This window comes from Perca flavescens, chromosome 15 (genome assembly GCF_004354835.1).
Source record: "Perca flavescens isolate YP-PL-M2 chromosome 15, PFLA_1.0, whole genome shotgun sequence".
NCBI lineage: Eukaryota > Metazoa > Chordata > Actinopteri > Perciformes > Percidae > Perca > Perca flavescens.
Window position 1 is genome coordinate 4,154,947 of NC_041345.1, and position 26,694 is coordinate 4,181,640.

Consider the following 26,694-nt stretch of genomic DNA (forward strand, 5'->3'; position numbering starts at 1 on the left):
ACAATCCAGTCAGAACACAAAGCTGTCCACAGAGCAGCATGACTACCAACCACAAGGCACGTGCATTTACAAGCACCACAGACTCTAGAAATGTAAGTAAAAAAAGTTGGACATTGTCAACAGCAGAAATATTCTTTGGTATAAGAATGAATGAGAATTACCTGGCGAGAGGCTCCCGCTGTCAGCTCCACTTTGAGTATGTCATTTCGAGTCCGAGGATAAACTGCCCATCAGACCCCCCATCAGGCACATGCCTCCTCTTCCCCATGCTCTCTATCCTCCCGAGCTGCCAAAGCCCCAGATCAATCTGATTGGCTGTTCTGACGACGAGTGAAACTGAAGCACCTGTGACGGCCATGTTGGCTCTCATTTAACACAGCAGGACACTCGGAAGCACACATGCACCTAGAGCCGACATGGAGCCAGTGGCCTGCCTTTATTGAGCGTGTTGTATTAAATATCATGGGCTTTAGAAAGCAAAATGAACGCTCATGCTAGTGACAGCTGGCACACGCTGGCTCAGGTTAACGTAAATAAATAAACACTGGCTGAGGTGGGGGTTTAACATACATTCAAATAACTGGCCGTGGTATAAGGTTCCCAAATAAGGAATACACTGTAGGAAACACAGGGGCTGTTGGTTCTCTGTTAGATCACACACACACACACACAGGTAACACTGAGCTATGAGGAAACAGAGCTAAGGGCTGATTTCCTGATGTTCTACTGTAGAGAGGATGTTGACAACAGTGTCAGGTTTCCTATTAAACAATAGGAAGAACAAATTCCACACGGAGCAAGCTGACAGTTTGTGAGCTGTGGCTGCGTCACAAGGTCAACATTAATCTTTTTATTTAATGAAAATGTAGGTAAAATACAGTTCAGTTTGTATACTTTTAAGATATTATACTACAAAAACAGTTTGAGCACAAGATTTCAAGAAGCAGGTACAGTGGAAAAGCGTCCACTTGTGTTTATTTCACAAACTTCTCACATAAACGCATCCTGCTCAAACACAAGAGCAGAAATACTCCAAAGTCCGATCTGTTCGCCAGTGATTCTCTGACTCAAGAAGTCTCTTCGCAAGTTCCAACCCTACGTTGTATTATTCCACACACTCTCACTCCCGATGGTGCACCTTTTTCCCAGTCAGTCGACGTCTCTGCCACTTGGTGGTCCTCCCGCTTCTGCTTTTCCCCTCTGGGACGCTCTTGTCTGTCGGACGGCCTCGGCCACCTCGGCCTTCCTGCTTCCCTTTCCTCCTTCTCTTGCTGGTGAAAGTGCTGAGCGACGCATTCAGGGAGCGGATCCTGTAGCAGCAGGGGAGAGAGAAAAATAAATGCAGCTGGAGTGAGAGGGGTTGGAGGATGACAGGAAAAAATAAAAACATCTAAAGATTATGTCATCACTGAATTGTTGGGGTGCATACGAGATTAAACATTTATTGTTTTGCAGTTTGTAGATTATCTGTATAAGTGTTGTATTTGTCTGATAACCGATAAAGTTAATGAAATAAAAAGTGTTCTACTTTGGCTCGGCTACAGCTCTGTGTCTGTCCCTCTGCTCTGGTTACACTCCCCACTGAGTCAGACTTAATGTCCCGCCCCCCCACAACCCTATCTGACTCTCTGTTACTGGGGATTATGTTGAAAGTTTCTCATTTATGAAATAATTGCTTAAAGCATTTAAACAAAGTTTTGTGTTAGAGTTTGTAACGTTCCAAAATCTTCATTTTGACTTAAAGATTTTCATTTTCACTGTAAATGCATATCGGTTATCAGTTTCATTAACTACTAATAATCCGTATCGGCCTTAAAAAAACAGTATCTGTAGATTCCTATTTAGCGCCACGCAGACCACCTGTCCGTTTGTTATCTAATCGACCATTTAGCCTAAAAAAAATAATGTCAGAGCCCAAAGTGATGTCTGACCAAAACAGGGCTAGGCGATAAAGAGAAAATCAAATATCACAATATGTTTGACCAAATACCTCAATATTGATATTGACAATGATATTGTAGGCTTGACTACTGGTGCTTTTACAAAATATAGACACAGTGAGATTTTTGATAAATTATGACTAAGTGGCCAAAGCAAATAATAGAACAGTTACAACAGTCTAATAAGTTCAGAAAGTGACATCACTTTACTTTAACACAGCCTTAAAAACCAGAGAGACAACACGTATGCCATGTAACAATATCCAAAATCTAAGATGATATCTGGTCTCATATCATATCGCTATACTGCCCACCTCTACCTTTTTGGACCAAAATACCAAAAAATATTAAATGTATGAAAGAAAAACTCATACAGAGACCTGCATAATAAACAGCTTACTTTTTGTTCATGATTGGATTCCCAGCTTTTCTTGGCATTGCTTCGGTTTTCTCCTTCTCTTCTTCCCCCTTTTCTTCGTCCTCCTCATTAACCTTGAAAGCAAAGATAATGATAATGGAGTTTTAATGCCATCAGTATACAGTATAGTATGCCATACATTCTTCCCCAATAATTAATATTGGGGAATACTTATTTTCGGTCACGCTGTTGGATGCTGTCCTCCTCTCCTACTTCAACACCTAACGAATCTATCTCTTTCTCTCCCCTGTCTTTCACTGGTTGAAGCCTGAAAATATTGTAAACAAATTAATAACATAACTAATTCCACTGGTGGGACTGTTGAGCTCTGTTTCAGACCGATACCTCCGCTTCAGGCTGGTCCTCATCCTCAACGCGTGCCTTTTTCAGACGCGGAAAATACTTTTCAATACTCATCTGGATTGAAGCAGCAAACATTCAATGTAAGAGTAAAAAATGACATAACATTATTTATAATACGTTTATTTGATTCACAGCTGCTACATATGGCGTTTTGACCTCGACAACCCAACTGCATTTTACCGCAAACTTGCGACTAGTTAACTTTCTAAAGCAGGCACAATTGGGTTGGTGATTGTCAATGTGTGATTGTGTAAAGGTGTTCACGAGATGGATACCAACCTTTAGTGAACTTGTGAATTTCGCCAGCCGTCTTCTCTCCTTGACGGAGACAGACACTGAGTGCACGGTGGGCTCGATGGTGTTTTAAACCTCCAACGTCGCCTTACCCTCACCTTAACCCTAACTATAACCATTGCGACAACACGGTGGGAGGAGCTGTGAGTGTATGTGTCTGTGTCTGTGTGAGCGAGACACAAATGACAGAGAGACGGAGGAAAGCAGGGAAAGGCAATGCAGAAGAACGTATTTTAAATAACGTTTAAAAAAATAAATAATAATATCGAAACGCAATGTGCGGTGGCTGGTGTTGATACTGAGGCGCACCGCCACTAGGGTTGTGCCGATGGACGATATCATCTGGACGGGAAATTGACAAGTGCGTCGGACTTAAACTAGCAAAGACACAAAGACAAGATAGGGCTCCTTAAGTGGAAGCTACTTTTTTTCCCCCCTTTACCTGCAACCATTTGTGAAAAAGACCATCGCTTTGAGCAGACTGGATTGGCTGTAGTTATACATTCTCTCTCTCTCCCTGTCAGCTGTAGCTCGCTCTACCTTCTAGTAACGTTGGACACAGCGATCTCGAGTGAGAGAGATAAAAGCGTTAAAAGTGGAACGCTATCACACTTTCCTTTCTCCCCTCATTGGACTAAGTTTGTCGACACTACTCTGTGCGTGCATCAATAAGTCAGTCTGAGGTCCTGTAGGTACGGGATGATGTTATGCAGGATTTATGAATGTACGTTAGCAACAGTAGGCTAATTCACGAGGGTGCTATTTTATGTGTGAGTTAATATTGCGCATCTGTTCATGTGCGCTGCAAGAGTTTTGTTTCTGTTTATTGAATGCGTTATTCAGTGCAAACATAACCAAGAATGTAGTTTAAACTCAGTAATGATGGTATGTTTTGTTATTACTGTCGCTCTGTTGAAGGCAAACGTCCCACTGTACTGTCCTTACGCAGATCACGGACATCTGATTGATTTTACTGCACCGTACTTAAGTGAAAGTAGGTCAAGTTGTAAAACCTACCAGCAGGGCCCCATTTACAGAGGGCATTTACATACGTCTAATGGTTTCTTTGTTAACTGTTGGCCCATAGTAGTAGAAAAAAATATTTATGTAAAGAGATATGAGTAGCCTAATCAGGAACACACACGTAGGCTGTTTACATCAATCAAGGCTTTGCTGTTTACCGGATCTGCTGCGGGTCCGAGCAGGTGGGCCCCTGTGAGGTCGAGATCATTGATGGTTGTCACCGTGACGATGTGGTTGGGATGATCGTACTGCACAGACTCTGTCGTACTGGTTATCGCATTTTCCAGATCATCTTCAGCCTCCTCTGAGAGATGGAATCAAGGGAGGAAAACAAACAAACCGTAAGCAAAGATCATCAAGTGTTATAAATCGGTAAAAAATAAAAAACGTTGGACTTTTAACTCACGAAGAGCGTCTGTCCTCTCCTTCAGCATCTTGAGGTACTCCTTATGCCTCTGAAAGCAGATCCAAACATACCATCAGTACATCGTTCTCGTACGTGCTCACACACCAAAACAGATTTTAAGTCTGCGTTCTTGTCCTTTCCACTTACTTCTTCTCGGACTCTGATCTGCTCTTCCTTGATTTTCTTCCGAATTTCTGCCACTGCTACTTTCCTCCTTTCTACCTTTCGTTTGTGGAAACCAGTTAAATAGTCCCTGACAGGGCAGAAAGTAAGAAACTTAAGAAATCAGTCAGCTTTTTTTTAAAGTCTCTGCAGGTTTGTGTAGCGCACATCAGTGGTTCCCAAAGATGAGTCACTATAATTCCATCCATAAGTAACACTGGGGCTGGGCGATGGGGAGAAAATCAGATATCACGATATTTTTGACCAAATACCTTGATATCGATATTGCGGCGATATTCTAGGGTTGACAATTGGTGCTTTAACAAAATATCTTAACACTTAGATTTAGATAAATAATCATCAGTAATGTAGATATAATGTCTAAATGGGTAAAGACAAATAATAGAACAGTTACAACAGTCTGGTAAGTTCATAAAAGTACATCACCAGGAAAAGACAACACTTATGTCATATCACGATATTACCAAAATCTAAGACGATATCTAGTCTCATATCACGATATCAATATAATATCAATACATTGTCCAGCCCTAAGTAACACAATGAGAGAATGTATGCCTATTTCGGTCATGGGTTTCATACACTTTCTGTAACAAAACATCTAAAAGCAAAAACCGGGTGTCCCAAATGATGAGGGTCTTATTTGAGACAGGTTGCCCTACCTCTAACCATAACCATAACACCTGTTAAACAGGTGGTTTAGCAGGTTCATAATTAAGGACATTGTATGGGGAATTTGGGACACTAAACTGTCCATAGTCTAATTTGTTTCAGTTTAGGAGTCCTTGACGTGAAAAAAATTGGGAACGACTGGCATAACCAATTCACATAACCTAACGTTACAGCTTAATTATTATAATAAATCCAACTTGGCTTGGTGGTAGAGCAGGGCAATATATCGATATTATATCGATATCGTGATATGAGACTAGATATCATGTTAGATTTTGGACATTGTAATATCGTGATATGACATAAGTGTCTTTTACTAGTTTTAAAAACTGCTTTACAGTAAAGTGATGTACTTTTCTGAACTTACCAGCCTGTTCTAGCTGTTCTATTATTTGCCTTTTCCCCACTTAGACATTATTTCCACATTACTGATGATTATTGATCTAAAATCTGAGTGTGAACATATTTTGTTAAAGCACCAATTGTCAACCCTAGAATATCGCCGCAATAATCGATATCGAGGTATTTGGTCAAGAATATCGTGATATCTGATTTATTCCAAATTCGCCCAGGCCTACGTGGTGTTTTTTTTCAGGGTGTTTAGATGTTTGTTATAGCAAGTTACTCAAAGTAAAACAAATCAAGAACTAGACAGTATTCGTAAGAGAAAATACTACGATAGCTTAGTACAACACAGATATATGAGTACAACACCACAATGCTTCCACGGTTAATTACACTGTGACGTGGTAGGAATGTTATTAACATTAAAATACTTAACGTCATAGATATATACATGTATATATCTATGACTTAACGTTAGCTAAGAAGCTAGCTAGCTAACACCTGCAGCGCGTTAAAACCATAGACAGTATATAAAACCCTGTTAACAGTAGATACACTTACTGTCTGTCTTTGTCGTCAAACGTCACGATGCATTTGTTTTCTCTTTTCTTGGACCCGGGCTTGAATTTACCCTTTTTGGACACATTGTTGTGTTTTTTATTATTTTTCATGTCGCGCACGTGAGTTCGGTTTACAATCTGTTACAATACACTACTTCCGGCTTCTGGTATTGAGGGGCACGTCGTTTAACTATGTTCGACTAGAAGCACGCCAACAAAAGCCTCTGGAAAGTTCCGCACGCCATAAACATGTAGGACTACATAATAGTCAGTGAGTGTAATTACATTTCACCTAAAAATAAATAAATAAATAAATAAATAAATATATGCCATCGTAAATTTAAACTGCTGATAACATGATTTTACCAACAATTATTATTAAATCACGGCTAACATACGTTTTAAAAGATTACTAAAAAACACATAACCAACAACTGCAACGTTAATTAACCAAACTTTGATGGAATGCAATTTTGTGTGTTTTTTACTTGACTTTTATTTGTCTTGAACACGTTTTTGTTGAGACTTTATTTTTTTTTTTTTTTAAGATTTTTTTCAGCATTTAATGGAAAGAACAGATAGATATGAAAGGGGAGAGAGAGAAGGGAATGACATGCAGGAAATCTTCTCAAGTCTGCCTTGAATCCTGGATCTTCTGCGTCGAAGGCATACACCTCCATATATATGCGCCTGCTCTACCAACTGAGCTAACCCGGGCCACTTTATTCAGACTTTTGTGTTATCTTTCTTGTTTTATATGTAGTGGAAGAGTAGCTAGAGGTGGCAGCTAATTGGGCTACAAATAAAGAATAAGAATAAGGATTTGACATGCTCTGACAGTACGGAGGCCCTTCCTCTCCATCAGAAGGCAATTATTAGAGCAGGCATGGTTGCAGCTAAAAAAAGAATAATATTACTCAACAGGAAATCTCCACTGTCCCCATGTTTCAGGAGGTGGCTCAATGAAAAGGCTTTCTATGGCTAAGATGGAACAGATTCGTTTTGACAAAAGGAATTGACGCAAAAAAATGGTGTGGAAACACATTTTTGATATTGCTTCATGAGACCTAAATGTCTGATTTGTGTGTCTGCTGTTATGCTATGCATTGTTCTGAGCATGCTTTGATCTTACACTCTGGTAATCTGGCAGCCCTTCACCATGTGTGTGTTTTTGCTTCTTCGACTGTCTTTGCTTTTTTTAATTTTTATTGCTGTCTTGTTTAGTTTACTGTGTGACTGTTATACTTTTTTTTTTAAATAAAGTAAATCAAAAAGTGGACAGGATGTATTTGATATCAGGTCACTTTGTGTTATTTAGATATGAATATGATATACTACCTCAAATGAGGTCTGTATTTTTGTTAATCATGATCTAATGACTCCTTGGTATTTTCTAATTTGGTACTTGCACTGTCCTGACTTCTCCCACACCTTTGTGGTGATCAGCTGTTCTCCACTCCCTCCAAGTGGCAGGAGCTCATGTATCCAGGCGTGCCACGTCCCTCTGGGAATATCTGGGCGTGTTTCATTCACACTGTCCGTCGTGGATCCCTTTGGCCACACGGCCATGTGTGAAAGAGGAAACCAATAAAACGTCACACAGAGCCATCGTTATCAGCTCTACACTGGCATTCACACCCGGCCAACTGCTGCGTTCAGATGAAACATGTTCTCTCATTTCATCAGTTTCAGTGTTTGTATTTGTACTTCCCATTATCCATGACCACTGGGAGTGTAAGAAAAAATCTAAAACTAAATATATACTAAAATCCCAATATATCACCTTACGCACAGTATCGAAATATATTGCAATATATTGAATCGTGACCCATGGATCGTGATACGTATCGTATCACCAGATTCTTGCCAATACACAGCCATAACGACCAGTGTGATACTTTTACCGCTGAAAGATCACACGTACCAACCACTGTCATGTGTTGTTTTAATAGAAAAAGAAACGTGGAAATGAACACAGAAATCAAAACACATCGAGGACAAAGACAAAAAAAAAACATACATAACATAATTAGGACAGCAAAAACTCCAGCCTGCAAATGGCTAGTTGAAAATTGCTTTCTTCTTCTTCTTACACACTTTTACCAGCAAAAAAAGATCATCAAAATTGATAAGTTACACCTTGGGTTGACCTGGAGCACAGAGTTTCCGACATTTCTAGAAACATACAGGTGTGTTTGTCTCTATTTTAAAAACAGCAAAGGAAATATCCGGCTAATTGTTAAAATGGGGGCTTCGATAAAATATTAGTATCAGAGATTCTCTTTCTGACAGTTTCTGACCTTAAAGACGGCTTTTATCAATGTAAAACAATAACATGACATAGCTGCAAAACGGTCCCCCCCCCACTTAAAAGCATTTATATTATTACATAAACATTAAATAAGAAAACCAGAGCACAGAAACAGAAATGACAGAAGTGCTGTCTCATGTGTAAGTCAAACTCACAAATAAAAAGCAAATCGGACAAAGATTTCACACAGAAACAACTCCTCCATCATTTCAAATACAAAGTATGATGAAACATAATAAAATAATCCTTTACATTACATCAAGGCCAATTTGCTTGAGAGCTTTACATCATAGGTGGACATCACTTCCAAGAAATACCATTCACTTTTATCACTGCTCAGCCCATTTTCACTTAGATATATCTTAAAGAGCTCATATTATGCTCATTTTCAGGTTCATAATTGTATTTAGAGGTTGTACCAGAATAGGTTTATGTGGTTTAATTTTCAGAAAACACCATATTTTTGTTGTACTGCACATTGCTGCAGCTCCTCGTTTCACCCTGTGTGTTGAGCTCTCTGTTTTAGCTACAGAGTGAGACATCTCACTTCTGTTCCATCTTTGTTGGGAGTTGTACATGCTCAGTAGCTAGGTAAGGACTACTAGCCAGTCAGAAGCAGAGTATGAGGGCGTGCCCTGACCACGTCTGTCTCTGAAGTAAAGGCTGGACTACAATAGAGATGTTTGGAGCAGTTTGTGAACAGTGTTTTCAGTTGGAGATGGTAAGTCCCTTTGGGAGAGGGGGGGGGGGATTTTTCACTTTGTAAACCTATTACATGCACAAAAAAAGGGGAAAAGCCAAAAAGCATAATATGAGCACTTTAAAGCGTTACTGACGCCCAATATGTTTCCAGTATCGGACACTCGCTGCCTGTATGCCTGAAAGTTGGCTTTAGAGGATGAACAGCAGTAACTTTTATAAACGTTTTTTTGCTGCTGTAAAGACAGTGAATTTTTAAAGCCACTGCAAAGATAAATCGATTAATCGTCAACTATTACATTAATGGACAACTATTTTTTATAATAGTCGACATTCTCTGATTCCAGCTTTTTAAATGTGAATATTTTCTAGTTTCTTCACTCCTCTATGACAGTAAACCGAATATTTGAGCTGTGGAGAAAACGAGACATTTTATAGACCAAACAACTAATCGATTAATCGACAATGGAAATAATGGTTAGTTGCAGCCCTGGAAGCCACCTTGCAAAGCCACGGCAGTGAGCGTTTGATAATAAAAAGATCTTTTGGATGGAGTAACACGCACTCCCGGGGTGAGGCGACTGATCTCGCTCTCCTGGTCCGAGCGTCACAACGCCAGATCCGGACTCTTGACAGGAAACCATTACGAGCCAACTTTGACACGTTACCGCCCTCTCAAGCAGAAGTGAGGACTTCCTGTTTAATCTACTTCTCTTCATCTGTCTATGTACAACCTATATACAATCACATTGTGAGTTTGTATCTAATTAATTAATTAATTATGTAGATGGGTCTGTGTGAGTGTGTGTGTGTGTGTAGGTAGGCATTTTCAAACTTATCGGCCCATTCTGGCTGCTTCCCTCTGTTAATTAGATATTCCTCAAATCAAATAATCTTGTCAGCTGTTGCTGTCATTCTTGCTGTTTCTGCGACAGCAAGTCAAATCCCTAGAGTACTTTAGGGATGCACCCTGAAGTCTAAGTAATGCAACTCAGGAAGGTTTTATTAGAATGACGCTGCGTTGGACTGAAGCATCAAATGGCCAGTTAATTCAAATTCGGGATAACTGACGGGGTGCTTAAGTATCCTACTTTGCTCCACAGTACAGTGCTGGCATTGTACTGTGTATGAGGTAGATAAGAAGGGACACTACTCAGCACTGTATGGTTATAAGCGAGCTAGTCTATCTAGTCTGCATCCTACACTCTCTGATGCCCCTTTAAATTGAAGCTTGCAAATTTAATGAGACATGACGCAGTTACGTAGCACTCACATTGCCGTGTGCCAATAATGATTGTACAGCTCGTTATCCTACAGCTAATCAATGCACTGCTGCATTGCATTCATTTAAAAACAGCTATTAGAGAATGGTCCCTTTTCCCTTTGGGCCCTGTTGAACCTGATTTTGCTCGTTGTGTAGCATTGTTAAACATGAGGCAGCGAGCCTAGCACGGTACCATTAATGACCAGAAGGTGGAATGATTGTGCTGCAACGATGAAACTAAGCATCGAAAGAAGCACGCGTGAGGCCTGGTGTTTCAGCTGCAGGTGGGGGAACGGTGACAGTAAACTAAATCAGCTGTCAGTGTGTGAGAAAAGTGTAGCAGTTTGAAGAAAAGTCTTTATAATCATGGCTCTTGATCAAATTGTGGTTTGAGGTTGTGGGTGAGTAGACTGGTTTACATCTTTGTATGTATGTAGCAAATTACAGAGTTCATTCTGAGTAGCCCTAATCTGTGTGTGTGTGTGTGTGTGTGTGTGTGTGTCAGGAGGCAGCGATGGTCGTGCCCCCGCTGAGGCGCAGCAGGATCTGCTGACAGTCCTGCAGGGACCGACGGTCTCCCACCCGCTCCAGGGTGCGCTTGGCCTCGGCCAGCAGGCGAGTGCGATGCCCGGGTGGGGTTAGCAGGGGCATGGGCAGGTGGCGGCAGGCCAGGAGGATGGCATGAGCCCTCTCCCTCTCACCCAGGACACACTCACCTTCTGACAGCAGCAGGGGTGGGGGGAGAAAAGACAGAAGAGTGCCAGGTTAGTGTTTGCATGCGTGTGTGAATAATAATAATAATAATAATAATAATAATAATAATAATAATAATAGTTCAGATTAAGAACGACCACAGAGGGACTGATCCTGAGCTAGCACTCAAGTGAACTTCCACTCGGAGTTTGTGTTTGTGGATGCGATTCTGTGACAGACGTCTTTCCAGCTTATGAACTCATGCTCTGTAAATTGAGACAATGGTACCCAGGTGTCATTTAGGTCAGTGTCCAACATAATCTAATAACCTTTCCAGGCAGAGGAATACTTCAGCTTTGTGCCTCCATAGATGACGGGAGATGTAGCACCTAGGGATCGACCGATATGGATATTTTAGTGCCGATGCCGATACAGGCAGCCGATTTTCTTGAGCCGATATTTGGAGCCGATAGTGCTTTTGCTCCCTCAATTTACATCATAAACATGTAAACCCTGCCACACTGGAGTTGTTTTCTGAATATGTTCTGCCATTTCTTTAAAATGAATAAACAAAAACACAGATCAGTGTCACTTCTGCAATCATCTTACATTCGTATCACCCAAATTATGCGCGCAATGTGCATCATATGGATGGGTGCACTGCATGTGGTTAACTGTGCAAGGGTAGAAGAAGAAGATTTATTTATTTATTTACATTAGGACAATGCACATTAATCAACATTTCTGTAAATGCGCCAGTGTTAGCCAGTCGGCTAATTTTCAACTGTAGTCCTAGTTGCATGCACAAGGCTTTCATCAGCATCTACAACACAGCCTTGATGGTGCGTTGCTTGCCGACATATTATAAGACAGGTATAATCAGGTCATCACAAAATGTCCTTTGTCAACACATTTAAATGATTTAAGGAAACAATAAACTTGAAAAGTAGCCACTAAAATAAAGTGCTTGATTTGTAATTTAAGACTGCCATGGTGCTGGTGGGGGAGGGGCTGTGCATGGTCTGCACGTGAACTGCAGCGTCTCCACTAACACAGAGCTGCCTGTGGACTCCTGTCTGTAAAGAATGCTGCTAATACTGCTATATCGGCCCGCCGATAAAATGGGTCTATCACTAGTAGCACCTGTATGATCAGACCCTGCCAAAGCCATAGAGAAAGTAAACACTTAACACATTTTGTCTGTGCTGAGATATTTGGGCGCACGCAATATATCTTTGTTTACTTTGAAGGTTCAGCTAAACTTAAAGCCTTCAGAAAGACGTTGGGATGGCTCCAAGCTGTACTGTGTAATCCTAAATTCTCCTCAATTGGGAAATTCATTAATACTCCTGTGTAATTCATATAAAAAGTCTCCCGGCCATTCTTCCCGTATGTGAAATGAGTAGTGCTGCTCCAAGTTGGTTTTTCTGTACTCAGTCTGTACTTGAATCAATGTTTTTTAAAATGCAGTTTGAGTCTCCCTTACCGGCCGTGTAAGAGTTGTGTGTCCTGCGTCGGAGGTTGTGCTCCAGCAGCTGGTGTGTCCTTGTGGGACTGGCTCCGGCCATCAGCCTCACTGTGGTCTCATGGAGGAACACCTGCAGGAAAAACACCACACACACACACACATCAGAGACGCAGCGACTGTCGTCATCAGGTATTTATAGGTGTATGTTTGGAGAAGAACAGGATTCATCCTACACGTCACGATTTCACCCCCACATACAGCACACTACCAGCGATAAACTAAATAAAATGATGCAGCCCACGTGGTTCTCCGAGTCACGCACAAGTCGAAACATAAATGATCACCAACCGCTGTGAGAGCAGTTGTTGTTAGAGACCCTCTGGCTACAGTAATCACTACTCCATTAAAATCTAACAAGTAGGTTTGATGATTTATTAAAACCGCGTCGAGATTTCTGCAGCTGGTTAGAGCTGGAGAGAACTTGATTCCCAAGGCTGATTCAGTAAATGGAGTATTATCACCAACGAAGATTAGCGGGTCGCAGCTGATTTTGTTCACATGACGTGCCTGCAACATATTGTGAGTATTTTTACTTTTAGTACGTTGCTTGTTACAGCTTTGCAAATCTGGAGAGTTTCCTGCTTTTCAATGTTGTATCATAATAAATAGATTATTTTGTTTTCGTTGGCTGGAAGCTAGACCGACGATGAAAGCCAATTTAATAACTAATCTTATGTCTTGTTCTGGGCATTTGTTCATATTGAGATTTAAAGAGCTACATGAGCAATGAATAAATGAATCAAAGACTTTGCAACTTGGCGAGATTAACCAGTAGATGTACAGGAAACACAGTATGTTTACGGTCAGAATAATACATCCCTGGCAGTGATCTAGAATTCCCTGGCTCTTGTTTATCATTACTGCCACAGCAAAGGATTTCCCATCTAAGCTTCTCTTAAAAATGTCCCCGACATTTCAGGAAAACAACCCAAACGTAGGCTTCAATGTTATTTCTCCATCTCATCCTACACTTGTTTCTCGCAGCTAATGCCTCCGTCCTGGTAGGGATGGTTAACTTTCCCTCTGAAAAGCTCCGACAGAAGCCAGGTCACCCCGATGAGTAAGCTAACCACGGAGCTAACTAATGCTCTGTTTGCACTGTTCCCATTAGCGCTGTTGGCGCTCCCTGTTTCCTCCACCCTTTCTCTCCCTTTGTGATCTGCTGACTTATACTTAGCAATGGTGTGTTATACAGGAATAACAGAATGTCGTGATTGACCATTCGGGATTTAGTATTCAACAATGCCGTGTAATAAACAATGTATAACATATAATGTATAAACAGTTCTAAACTCCAGTGGATGTACCTTGTGCTGCGCCTGTCTGTAGCACTGTGTGAGCTTTCTGAGCGCGCTGAGGTCCCTCTGGAAACCAGCCAACTGGGATCCAGGAGCCGGGCCAGGCTCTCCGTTACTGCTGCCTCCCCGCTGCCATAAACTGGTCCTCAACGTCAGCAGAAGGTCACAGATCAGGAGCTCCACCCCCTGGGAAGAGAAAAAAGACAAAAGTTTAAAGTGCTGTTTGTTGCATTTTAACATAAAATTAGGGCTGCTAATGATTAGTTTTTATTGTCCATCAATCTGTCGATTATTTTCTCGATTAAGCGATTAGTTGTTTGGTCTATAAAATGTCAGAATAGGGTGAAAAGTGCCGATCAGTGTTTCCTCAAAGATATTCAGCTTACGGTCACAGAGGAGTGAAGAAACTAGAAAATATTCACATTTAAGAAGCTGGAATCAGAGAATTTAGTCTTTTTTTCATAAAAAATTACTCAAAGCGATTCATAGTTTAGGTGGCGATTAATTTCATAGATGACAACTAATCGATTAATAATAATAATAATAATAATAATAAATAATCTTTGCAGCTCTACATAAGATGCATTATTTGAAAAGAAAAAAAAAAGCTTTATTAAAAGGGATGAATGTGACCAAAAGACTCAAAGACAACCTTTACAACCACAACCCACCACCAACAACCAGCCCGCGTCATAACCAGCGCGTCTCGTCCAACATGCATGCCTATAAGGTAAACATGATATTCGGTGCGGTTTAATGTGAAGCGGTGGGGTGTGTAGCGGGTGCGTGCAGATTGGGGAGGCCTCTGTACTGCACTGCGGACACATTGCACTCGGCTTCAGGATCATGCAATGCAACTACAATGCACCACAGCCACCTCCTGCCACCCACACTGCGCACACACACACAGCCCCACGGCAGCCCGACCCCAACTGAGCATGCAGTGTGTATACATGATTAAAACTTTATACTTAATACTTGATCCCGCAAGGGGAAATTACAATGTTTTCACTCTATTGTTATTACACAAATCACACACAGGCCTGGATTACACACACATGCTCAGTACCTATACATGCACTAATGGAGTGATGTCAGAGTGAGGGAGCTGCCCATGGAAAGGCGCCCTGAGCAGTTGGGGGTTCAGTACCTTGCTCAAGAGCACCTTGGCAGTGCCCAGGAGGTGAACTGGCACCTCTCCAGCTACCAGTCCACCACCATACTTTTGGACTGTATGGGGACTTTAACCAGAAACCCTCCGGTTCCCAACCCAACTCCCTACTGACTGAGCTACTGCTACCCCCAATTACCTAATTACCAAAAAGTATCAACATTTTTCCTGATAGCAGAAGACAGGTTTTTGCCGTCTGTATAATGTGCTTGTGCAAGAATGCAGACAAAATGACATAACAAGCGCTTTAACCACAAACCCGGAGAAGATCTTAAGAAGATGATAGTGCCAGTGTTTGGAGTGCTGTCATTATCTGTACACTACCTTGTTCAGCCAGTTCCCAGTCTGGGCGACGGGCACCGAGATGCTGGAGCGCAGGTAGCTGCTGGCTCTGTCGCTGTGGGACAGGCAGGCTACCGCCCCTTCTCCCTTCAGAGGGGACAGACTCATCTGAACTGCCTTGCAAAGATGCAGCACAGCCTTGGGCAGAGGGTGGCTGCAACAGAGAGTTTTTATTACCATCCTTCAGTTTAATCCTAGATGTTTGGAATCTACATGAGGTTTACAGATGATCCTGTTATGACTTCCATGTCTCTGAAGAAGATTATCTTAAACTGGATTTTTACAGCTTGAAAGATTCTTGTAATGTTCACCAATTTAAAAACTTGAATGGAGAATGAATGGTTCACCTTCACCGTGTTTATTCAAGTTTCTGTATTGTGTGGGAGCTTGGGTTTTGTCATATTTAGACCTACTGAAACAAGTTGTACTTCGCTTACTCAAGAGTGTGCAGAGCCCTCGGCATCCGCTCTGCCTCTGCCAACAGTGACCTCACTGCGACATCATCGCCCTGCAGCCAATGCACGGCAGCCTTCAGGACCAGAGCCCACCAACGACTCACTGGGTCTCCCACTGGCAGGAAGAAGAGAGGGGAAATAATGTAGGAATAAACACACCAAGAGGGACAAACTAGCTCCAGTCTGAAGAGCCTGAACAGACTTCTTTTGTGGCCATTAAAACCTTTTTTCTTGTCAAGCAAGAAAGATGATGTGAAAGTTAGGACCCCCGTCTTTTCGTCTCCACTCTGTGTCTCCTGCAGTGTTAAACCGTCCTTCCAGAAAAATGAGGAGTTTTTTTGTGATTGTTGCGGTTAAAAATCCTTGATTATGCGGCACGTTTTCTTAAAAAATGCGATGGAATATCCGAGATATTTATGCAATTTTATGCGACGAAACTGCGGGAACTGCAGTTTGATGAAAAAGAGAAAAAAAGTTATTCCCTCGACACCCTGCTTTTCGATGATGTTCATGTCGTGTAATTATGTCACTTCATAACGTTCCCATGGTAACAGGGGAAAATGGCTGCAACATTTTTCAACTTTCTGCTATGAAATCATGCAAGCCCCGCATATTTTGCGTGGAAATCTGCAATTTATGCGGACTTTGGCTGATTATGCGTTGAATTATGCGATCGCATAATCGTGTTTTTCTGGAGGGACTGATTAAAAGGGTGTGATGATATAAAATGCAGAATGTCTCAGTGTGAAAACAAGAATTGATTAAGGATGTGGTTAATCAACATCGCCTAAACAGATTATCAATGTGTTCATATCCACTGCAAGTCATTTATTACCACAAATCAATGACTGCAAGTGTTATCCGTGATAATCCAATAAAAAGATAATCCCAAAAGCCAGATTGGTTTTCAGTGTGCTGCAAATAGAGCAAAGAAATCCATTCATGTTGACAGTAATAACCCCGATGGCTATCTGGTTAATCATAAATAGAGAAGAAAAAAAAAAAAAAATCTCATCCGCACGCAAACATCCGTGACGTGATTCATGCTTTAGTGTGATTGGGCAGGATTGTTCTCTTCGTGTTATTCATACCTGGGGTGGTGGTGTGACTGGGAGGAGTCGAGAAGGCAGGAGGAGGGGAAGGAGAGTCCTCTGTACAGCTGTTCAACAACTGGAGGAACTCCATGGCACTGGAAAACTCCCTGAAAGAGAGACAGACCAGAAGAAAAGAAAAGATCCAGGGTAAATCACTAATTCACATCACACTGTCAAAAACGCTGCTGGTAGCCCTGCCTTACCCAGAGGCGCTCTTGCGGTTGCCAGCTTCAGAGTCGCTCTGCGGCTGGATGAGGGTGTGAACGGCTCTCTCCAAAAGCTTCCTGCAGAAACAGCGGTGCAGCTGGGCAATGGGGTCAGCTGGGGGAAACAGAGAGGGGCAGTTAAATCACAGCACAAAGCATCTTTACTTGACATAGTTTTTCTTTAATACCAAATAAACAGTACATATTTGCATTCATACTGTAGATACGGAAAAGACAAATGCTATGCCAAACAGTCCATTCACACATTCAGTAAATAGCTATTAAACATTTACAAGTTAATTCGGTTTTTAAACCTACATTGTGTAATTTCTTTAGTTGATTCTTAGCAAAAACTCCTTTGTTCTTTCACAAATATGTGCTTATTCATGTGTAATTACTTCCACCAACTAATCAAAGTTTTCTAGTAAGCGTAGAATATGACATTCAGAATCATTCAGAATACATAGGAGCGACTTGCTGGAATGACGGCAGCCATGTAGCGCCTCCATCTTTAAAATACATTAGCCAAAGAGGGACATACCTCCATCTTTAAAATACATTAGCCAAAGAGGAACATACCTCCATCTTTAAAATACATTAGCCAAAGAGGGACATACCTCCATCTTTATAATACATTAGTCAAAGAGGGACATACCTCCATCTTTAAAATACATTAGCCAAAGAGGGACATACCTCCATCTTTAAAATACATTAGCCAAAGAGGGACATACCTCCATCTTTAAAATACATTAGCCAAAGAGGGACATACCTCCATCTTTATAATACATTAGCCAAAGAGGGACATACCTCCATCTTTAAAATACATTAGCCAAAGAGGGACATACCTCCATCTTTAAAATACATTAGTCAAAGAGGGACATACCTCCATCTTTATAATACATTAGCCAAAGAGGGACATACCTCCATCTTTAAAATACATTAGCCAAAGAGGGATATATCTCCATCTTTATAATACATTAGCCAAAAAGAGACATACCTCCATCTTTATAATACATTAGCCAAAGAGGGACATACCTCCATCTTTATAATACATTAGCCAAAGAGGGACATACCTCCATCTTTATAATACATTAGCCAAAGAGGGACATACCTCCATCTTTATAATACATTAGCCAAAGAGGGACATACCTCCATCTTTAAAATACATTAGCCAAAGAGGGACATACCTCCATCTTTATAATACATTAACCAAAGAGGGACATACCTCCATCTTTAAAATACATTAGCCAAAGAGGGACATACCTCCATCTTTATAATACATTAGCCAAAGAGGGACATACCTCCATCTTTAAAATACATTAGTCAAAGAGGGACATACCTCCATCTTTATAACACATTAGCCAAAGAGGGACATACCTCCATCTTTAAAATACATTAGCCAAAGAGGGACATACCTCCATCTTTAAAATACATTAGCCAAAGAGGGACATAACTCCATCTTTAAAATACATTAGCCAAAGAGGGACATACCTCCATCTTTATAATACATTAGCCAAAGAGGGACATACCTCCATCTTTAGAATACATTAGCCAAAGAGGGACATACCTCCATCTTTAAAATACATTAGCCAAAGAGGGACATACCTCCATCTTTAAAATACATTAGCCAAAGAGGGACATACCTCTGCATTTAACCTTCTTACACCTAGTGGCACCGTGACGAATGCCAGGGGGAGATTACTCGCCAGGGAAGCGAAAAAGAGAATTAAAATGACAACGCGACAGGCAAAGCAACCAGACCAAAGTTAATACTGGAGTTAATTTCGGGTTTGGCCACCGTAGGAGGAAGGGCTAGAAAATAATATTCAGTAGGTGAAAGGAAAAAAAAAGGAAGGAAGACATAAAAGAGTCAAATAGAGAATGGGCCAACTCCTGTATGTAGGTCATACCTGGGTCTCTCTGAGAAGTGTACACCCCGTCGCTGCTCTCTGACTTCAACGACCAATCGCAACTCAGGAAGAACTGCCTACCCAATGGGGTGAAGAGCCAGCGCAGGCAGTCAGGGATCGGCTTGGTCTCTGATTGGTTGGCCACACTCTCTGCACAACTCAACAGATAACCCTGGGAGATAAGACACAGAAGAAAAGATGCGGATGATGGAAAGAAAACTCATCCAAAGCAAATCAGACATCATTAAAATAATATTGAGATAAACAGGACCATGTAAGAGACTTACAGGCAGACAGGAGAGGTGGTGGCCCAGCAGAATACGCAGGGCTGTTGCTGCGGTGACGTAGATCTGGGTGAGCTGGACAGGGGCCATCTTGCTTCGGGCGCTCTCGCTGAGGTTGACAGCGCTCAGAGACACGGACAACGCCCACAGGCTGCTGCGCTGAGGCAGCTTTTCTACAGACACAGAGAGAAACTGTATCACAGTGTTCAAATCTTCACAGCATGTCAAAGTGAAAGTACAGTTTAATTTGGATTTGTTGTAATTATTGTAATATGGTTGTAGAGTCAATTATTTAAGCATTGTGCACCTGTCCATCCTGTCTGTGTAAAGCATTAGCCCACTTTGTTCTTAACACTCACCTGTGAGATGCAGCTGGCTCAGCCGGTGGTAAACCAGCGCAGCGTCCTTCGCACTAGTCCTAGCCTCCTCCCCCTCATGCTTTCCCCCAACCTGACGAACCAGCCAACCCAGAGGAGTTGGACGATGCAAGACGTAGCGAATCAGATTCCAGGACAGCGAGCAGACCAGTTCCAGACTGGTTGAGGGAAGAGCCCTGGTCAAGATGGACAGGCAGGTTTCTAAACTGGCCATTGCTGCCGTGTAATCTCCCTGCAGGCGAGAGGAGACAGGAAAAATAGCAAGCTAATCAGTATTCAGAAGAGCGATAGGAAAGAAGGGGGGGATGAAGGTCATTAGTTCTGAACACAATTTGAACAAATGCTAAAAATAACCCCAGGCAGGCTAAAATCAGACATCAAATACGGTGAGAATCAAAGTAAATTGGGCGAACTGTGAGCACTGAGCACGTGCAATAATGAAGAAAATAATAAGCAGATCCAAAAGTCAGACTGTCACTTGAAATGTGAGTAGTGTGCTCATCTGTTTTGCTATATTTGGAAATGCTACCCTTACTCTTTCTTGAGAAGTTTCCTGAGCACAGAATTAATATTATGCAAAGGAAAATACATATCAATTTGGACTGCAATTAACAATCATTTTCAGTATTGATTAATCTGCTAATTTTCTAGATGGATCGATTAATTGTTTGGTCTATAAAATGTCAGAAAATATAGAAAAATGTCCATCGCAAAGTGATGTCTTTAAATGTCTTTTTTTGTCCCAAACCCAAAGATATTCAGTTTAATATGATATAAAACAGGAAGCGGGAAATCTCCATATTTGAGAGACTAAAAACAGCATTTTCTTCCATTTTTGCATGAAAAATGACTTCAACGATTAGTCTATCAAATACTTGGCAATTATATTTCTTGACCAACAACCACTTTGCTTGTTTGCATGCCATGATGTCTCTCTCTCTCTCTCATGGTTGGGCCAAATTCTCTGGGCGGGCAAAGCAGAGAAAGGGGAGGTAACCTTGCTCCTTATGACCTCATAAGGAGAAGATTCCTGATTGGTCCATCTGAGCTTTCATTTTCTCAAAGGCAGAGCAGGATACCCAGGGCTCGGTTTACACCTATCACCATTTCTAGCCACTGGGGGACCATAGGCCGGCTGGGGGAACTCAAATTATTGTTAAAAAACCTCATAAAGTGAAATTTTCATGCCATGGGACCTTTAAGACTTCCTTCCCATCGCAGGACGGATCTGTACTCACCCTTTTGAGATGCAGGTCAGCTTGTTTGCGATGCCTCCAGAATGATACCGATTTTGGCGAGTGAAGGGGTGTGACAGGCTCCCACAGGTAGAGCACCCTGACACAGCCCCACACCGCTCCCACACCGCTCAGCACCCACACCATCACCCACGGCAACAGGCACCGCAGCCAGGATGCTGGAGGGTGAGAAAAAGAAGAAAACACGCGGTAAGGTCACTACACATTTTAAAATACGTTACTGCGCCACTCTCAGCTTGTGTCATGAACCCTGATCAACAGAGGAGTCAGCACTGCTCACCAAAGTCCTGCGTGTGAGTTGGGAACCAGACGAGCGTTCTACTTGGCCCGTGGCCCACAGCGAGACCGGGGCTCACTGAGGCCTCAGAGCCCAACAAAGATGGCAGAGGGTTTAGGGACAGGCAGAAGAAGGTCAGGGCGCAGAGAAGCAGTCGAGAACCATCCATCACTCCAACAGAGGAGGGAGAATCTGGCTCACTCTTCATCTGCGAGACGGTGAAAGAGAACAGGTTCACAATAATGAATAATTATACTTCATCCACAATCCTTGTCAGATATTAAACTTACATCATCATTTAAGTCTGTTTAAATTTGAATCTTAAATTTGAGAGATAGAGAGAGCTACAGAAAGAATCCGCCGCAGACCTCAGCCAAGGCATGCACTGTTACCCAATGTTAACGCAGTGATTTTTTTTTCCAGTCGGGAGTCCAGTCGATTATTCAGACACCACGCGAACGCAACACAAATCTCGCAAGGTCAATGAAAGAGATTAATCATTTGTGTATCTGTCCTGTGATTCGGATCCGCTCCAAAATGTTATGTGTTCTTTCTTGGCTCATGCTACACCCTTGTTTCATGACAGTCGGGGCAGGTAGTTGTTCTGTAATCCTGCTGACAGACAAACAAACTGAGCCAAAAATATGACCTCATTGGCGGAGGTAATAAATAAGATCAGAATTATTTCTAAATTTCGTTGTAGATACATTTGTATCTAACATGAATTTAGCAGACACTACCCTTAGTGATAAAATGTATGTCAGCACCTTCTGAGCAATCTTCACAATCGGGGATCGGGCTGGGTTTACCCAAACTACTACTACTACTACTACTACTATTACTACTACTCTAAAAACGAAGGTGTGTTACCTGATCGTGATCCATCAAGGGGCTGCCTGGCTCTGAGTCCACACAGTAAGGAGAGAACTGCTGAGGGGAACCAGAACCAGAGTCCGAGGCTGGAGGTGACATCATCACTATTTCCTCTTTAAGCTCCACGTCTTCAGACAGAATCACTGTCTCTGAGATAGAGAGAGAGAGACTCAATGAAAGTTGCTACAGATCACACTCTGCTTATAACTAATTTAGTAATGCATTCAGTAAAACACTTACTGTTCTTCTGGTTGCCCATCTTAAGGGCCATGTTTTCCTGCCGTAGTTTGTGGTTGACTTGTTGAAGGTACTTGATGTAGTCAATGGCCTTCCTCAGCACTCCTGACTTGTGTATCTGGGGAAAAAAAAGACATGAGGAAGGACATGTGAGGATTCCACTTTTTTATATTAAAGATTTATTGTGTTTATTTATTTTCATTTTTAGGCCTTGATTTGACAAGACAGCTGAAGACATGAAATGGGGAGAGAGAGGGGAATGACATGCGGCAAAGGGCCTCAGATCGGAGTCAAACCCGGGCCCGCTGCGTTGAGGAGTAAACCTCTATATATGGGCGCACGCTCTACCAACTGAGCTATCTGGGCGCCCAGGATTCAACTTTTTAACAAGCTCCAATTTAAACACTGAAACAATTCCCATTAAAATGGTCTTTACTGTTTGTGGCCGGGTTAGCTCAGTTGGTAGAGCAGGCGCACATATGTTAGACAGATAGGTTTACTCCTCGACGTAGCAGCCGCGGGTTTGACTCCGACCTGCGGCTCTTTGCTGCATGTCATTCCCCCTCTCTCTCCCCTTTCATGTCTTCATGAAAATAAAGGCCTAAAATGCCAGAAAAAAAAGAATCTTTACTGTCCCTGTTTTAAAGTCACTAACCTTGGCGTCATTGCCCATGACGAGGTCTCTGAGCTCCACGATCTTGTCGTTGATGGAGGACCGATACCTCTTCTCGATGATGTTGTGAGTCGTCCTCCTCTCGCCCTCCTTCACCACTCCCCCCGGGCCTACCATTCCTCCCATCATCTGGCTTTGCTCCATGCTTGATCTGGCTCCGTTTGAGCAGTGAGAGGAGCCCGGCTGTAGCTGCTTAATTGGCAGCTTGTCTCCTCCTCCCATCATAACAGGGACGGTGGTCAGGATGTTGCCGCTCATCAGCGTCTGGAGGACACCAATCAGTAGCAGTACATTAGTTTTCAGCGCGGGGCCACACTTGTGACCATTGGTAACAACCAAATAGTAATGGAAAATATTGAATGCTAGCTGCATACCGGGACTTGCAGAGCTGTGTTCTGGATGGGCGTAGTCAAGGTGGTGATCCCTGCGGGGCTCTGCATGGTAGACAGGACTTGCGTGCCGTCTGGTTTGAGCGTTGTAAGAACCAGTGAATCTGTCTTCAGAATCTGAGGCTGCTGGACCAGAACCTGATAGAAAGAAGAGGTCAATGTGAGGCTTTTGGGTTTGCTTACAAGCAGTTAAAAAAGATCAAAACATTGGTACTCCGATCAGGCCTCAACTCATCTTTGCATCTACGCCAAACATCGTGAAACAAAAGAATTTGTGTATGATCTTTTCCAGTAATTAGGGCTTAAGGTTTGTTAAAATATTGATCTTTTATTACCTGATATCAGCTGCTACCATTTTGACTCATTTTCTAACAGTAAAAACAGTGATTGCCTCTTCCAACCCTGCTAACAACAGTGAGGTTTACTCACAGGCACTTGCTGCATCTGTTGTTGCATAGTGTGGACTGTGGTGGGCGCTGAGAGAGTCTGGATGGTCTGACAGGTTGGGGTCAGAACACGCTGGTGCTGTATGGTCATTGGTTGGAGCTGTGGTGACGTCATAATGCTCTGCATCTGCGGTTGGAGGACTGGGAGAAAAGATGATGCACGATTTGTCGGTCATATTCAAAATACACTCAAAATCCTTAAAGTAAACCATATTATTGCAGCAGCGTGTAACCTAAAAGACAACTGAATGTACTGTAGGATAACTTAAATCTGTATTCACCCCAACATCAACCACTTTGTAAAAAACTACTTCATACAGAACACTCTCCAATTCCTCTCTTTACTCACCTTGGAAGCCAGGAGTGTGGCTCTGGTGGCAGATGACAGGGCTCTGGATGAAACGCGACTGTCCGCCGTTGGAGGCAATCATCACAGTTTGGGCCGCCTGGGTCTGGATGGGCAGGCCCGACTGGCTGTGGGTCTGAACCAGGGTGTGGACCGGGAAGCTCTGGGTCTGCATGGGGATCCCCTGGGCGTGCATCTGCATTTAAGTAAAACAAACTCAGGTTTTATCTCAACATGCGTTCCCCCACACCAAGAGATTATTAAAGTTTGATGCAACTAGAGATGGCCCGATACCACTTTTTTGCTTCCCGATCCCGATTCCAATACCTGAACTTGCATATCGGCCGATACCGAGTACCGATCCGATACCAGAGTGTCATATATTTAATTATGTTTTAACAGCTGTATACTACTATCCCTGTATGGATGTGATATGATTTCTATCTTTGTTGTCAGTCTGGCTCAGGTTAAACTCTTTGTGAAACATGAACAAACACAAACAATGAATGCCCCAGAACTTTCTTTTATTCTCCAGTTTGACAGTCAGTTATAACGGAAAAAGAACATAAATAAACTACTTTAATGTAGATTTTCTTTAGGGCTTTATTACGTGGTATCGGATCGGTGCATAAACTCCAGTACTTCCCGATACCAGCATTTTAGGCAGTATCGGAGCCAATATTACCCCTCTCCGTGAACCATCACCTTATCGTGGTGGAGAGGTTTGTGTGTCTCTGTGAACCTGAGGGCTGTGTTGTCTGGAGCTTTGTGCTCCTGGTAGGGTCTCCCAAGGCAAAGTGGTCTCAGGTGAGGGGCCAGACAAAGAATGGTTCAAAAACCCCAATGAAAAAGCTAAGCAGAGATGGAGTGACCCTGCCCGGAGGAAGCCCGGGGCCCCGCCTGGAGCCAGGCCCAGACGGTGGGCTCGCCGGCGAGCGCCTGGTGGCCGGGTTTGCCACGGAGCCCGCCGGGCACAGCCCGAACAAGCTACGTGGCAACTCCTCTCCATCCCATGGGCCCACCACCTGTGGGAGGAACCGTTGGGGTCGGGTGCGATGCCACATGGGTGGCAGTGAAGGTCAGGGGCCGCGACGGACCAGACCCGGGCAGCAGACGCTGGCTCTGGGGACGTGGAACGTCACCTCTCTGTGGGGAAGGAGCCGGAACTGGTGCGGGAGGTGGAGCGCCACCGGTTAGATCTGGTGGGGCTTACCTCTCTCGCACAGTCTTGGTTCTGGAACCATACTCCTGGATAGGGGTTGGACTCTTTTCTTCTCCGGAGTTGCCCAGGGTGTGAGGCGCCGGGCGGGTGTGGGGATACTCACAAGCCCCCGGCTGAGCGCCGCTGTGTTGGAGTTTACCCCAGTGGACGAGAGGGTCGCCTCCCACGCCTGCGGGTTGTGGGGGGGAAACTCTGACTGTTGTTTGTGCATATGCACCAAACAGGAGTTCGGAGTATTCGGCCTTCTTGAGACCTTGACTGAGTCCTGCATGGGGCTCCAGTGGGGGACTCCATTGTTCTGCTGGGGGACTTCAACGCACACGTGGGCAATGATGGAGACACCTGAGAGGCGTGATTGGGAGGAACGGCCTCCCTGATCTAAACCAGAGTGGTTGTTTGTTGTTGGACTTCTGTGCTAGTCATGGATTGTCTATAACGAACACCATGTTCGAACATAGGGATGCTCATAAGTGTACCTGGTACCAGAGCACCCTAGGCCAAGGTCAATGATCGATTTCATAATCGTTTCATCTGATCTGAGGCCGTATGTTTTGGACACTGGGTGAAGAGAGGGGCAGAGCTGTCAACCGATCACCATCTGGTGGTGAGTTGGGTCAGAGGGTGGGGAAGACTCTGGACAGACCTGGTAAGCCCAAACGTGTAGTGCGGGTAAATTGGGAACGTCTGGAGGAGGCCCCTGTCCAACAGACTTTCAACTCACACCTCCGGGCGGAGCTTTTCGTGCATCCCTGTGGAGGCTGGGGGCATTGAACCCGAGTGGACAATGTTCAAAGTTTCCATTGCTGAAGCTGCAGCGAGGAGCTGTGGTCTTAGGGTCTTAGGTGCCTCAAGGGGCGGTAACCCACGAACACCGTGGTGGACAACGGTGGTCAGGGAAGCCGTCCGACTGAAGAAGGAGTCTTTCCGGGATATGTTATCCCGGAGGACTCGGAGGCAGTTGCAGGGTACCGGCGGGCCCGGCGGGCTGCAGCCTCTGCCGTGAAAGAGGCAAAGCAGCGGGTGTGGGAGAAGTTTGGAGAAGACATGGAGAAGGACTTTCGGTCGGCACCAAAGTGCTTCTGGAAAACTGTTCGCCACCTCAGGAGGGGGGAAGGGGAACCATCCAAGCTGTGTACAGT

At 43.2% G+C, this 26,694-nt stretch overlaps 2 protein-coding genes across 3 annotated transcripts in view; both read right to left on the minus strand.

Moving 5' to 3' along the window:
- Positions 1-835: 835 nt before the first annotated feature.
- Positions 836-6,412, minus strand: nol12 (nucleolar protein 12). Its single transcript, XM_028600004.1, has 6 exons — positions 6,206-6,412; positions 4,592-4,697; positions 4,445-4,493; positions 4,197-4,342; positions 2,341-2,432; positions 836-1,310 (listed from the first exon to the last, which is right to left on the minus strand). The coding sequence occupies exons 1-6, from the start codon at positions 6,313-6,315 to the stop codon at positions 1,121-1,123; spliced, it is 693 nt and encodes a 230-aa protein (XP_028455805.1). The 5' UTR covers positions 6,316-6,412; the 3' UTR covers positions 836-1,120.
- A 2,854-nt stretch (positions 6,413-9,266) lies between these two features.
- srebf2 (sterol regulatory element binding transcription factor 2) overlaps positions 9,267-26,694 on the minus strand; it is a 30,184-nt gene continuing 12,756 nt past the window's right edge. The window contains exons 3-20 of one of the 2 annotated variants that reach the window (XM_028600335.1): positions 24,337-24,529; positions 23,971-24,128; positions 23,527-23,679; positions 23,135-23,416; positions 22,483-22,597; positions 22,240-22,391; positions 21,373-21,577; positions 21,075-21,250; positions 19,819-20,068; positions 19,463-19,632; positions 19,176-19,347; positions 17,263-17,380; positions 17,057-17,166; positions 15,948-16,080; positions 15,493-15,664; positions 14,007-14,183; positions 12,658-12,769; positions 9,267-11,194 (exon numbers count right to left, since the gene is read on the minus strand). In XM_028600335.1, the coding sequence (XP_028456136.1) occupies positions 10,980-11,194; positions 12,658-12,769; positions 14,007-14,183; positions 15,493-15,664; positions 15,948-16,080; positions 17,057-17,166; positions 17,263-17,380; positions 19,176-19,347; positions 19,463-19,632; positions 19,819-20,068; positions 21,075-21,250; positions 21,373-21,577; positions 22,240-22,391; positions 22,483-22,597; positions 23,135-23,416; positions 23,527-23,679; positions 23,971-24,128; positions 24,337-24,529 (3,063 nt within the window). In that variant the 3' untranslated portion in view covers positions 9,267-10,979. Of the gene's footprint in view, positions 11,198-12,657; positions 12,770-14,006; positions 14,184-15,492; positions 15,665-15,947; positions 16,081-17,056; positions 17,167-17,262; positions 17,381-19,175; positions 19,348-19,462; positions 19,633-19,818; positions 20,069-21,074; positions 21,251-21,372; positions 21,578-22,239; positions 22,392-22,482; positions 22,598-23,134; positions 23,417-23,526; positions 23,680-23,970; positions 24,129-24,336; positions 24,530-26,694 lie in introns of both variants that reach the window. The other variant, XM_028600334.1, reaches the window with a different exon arrangement.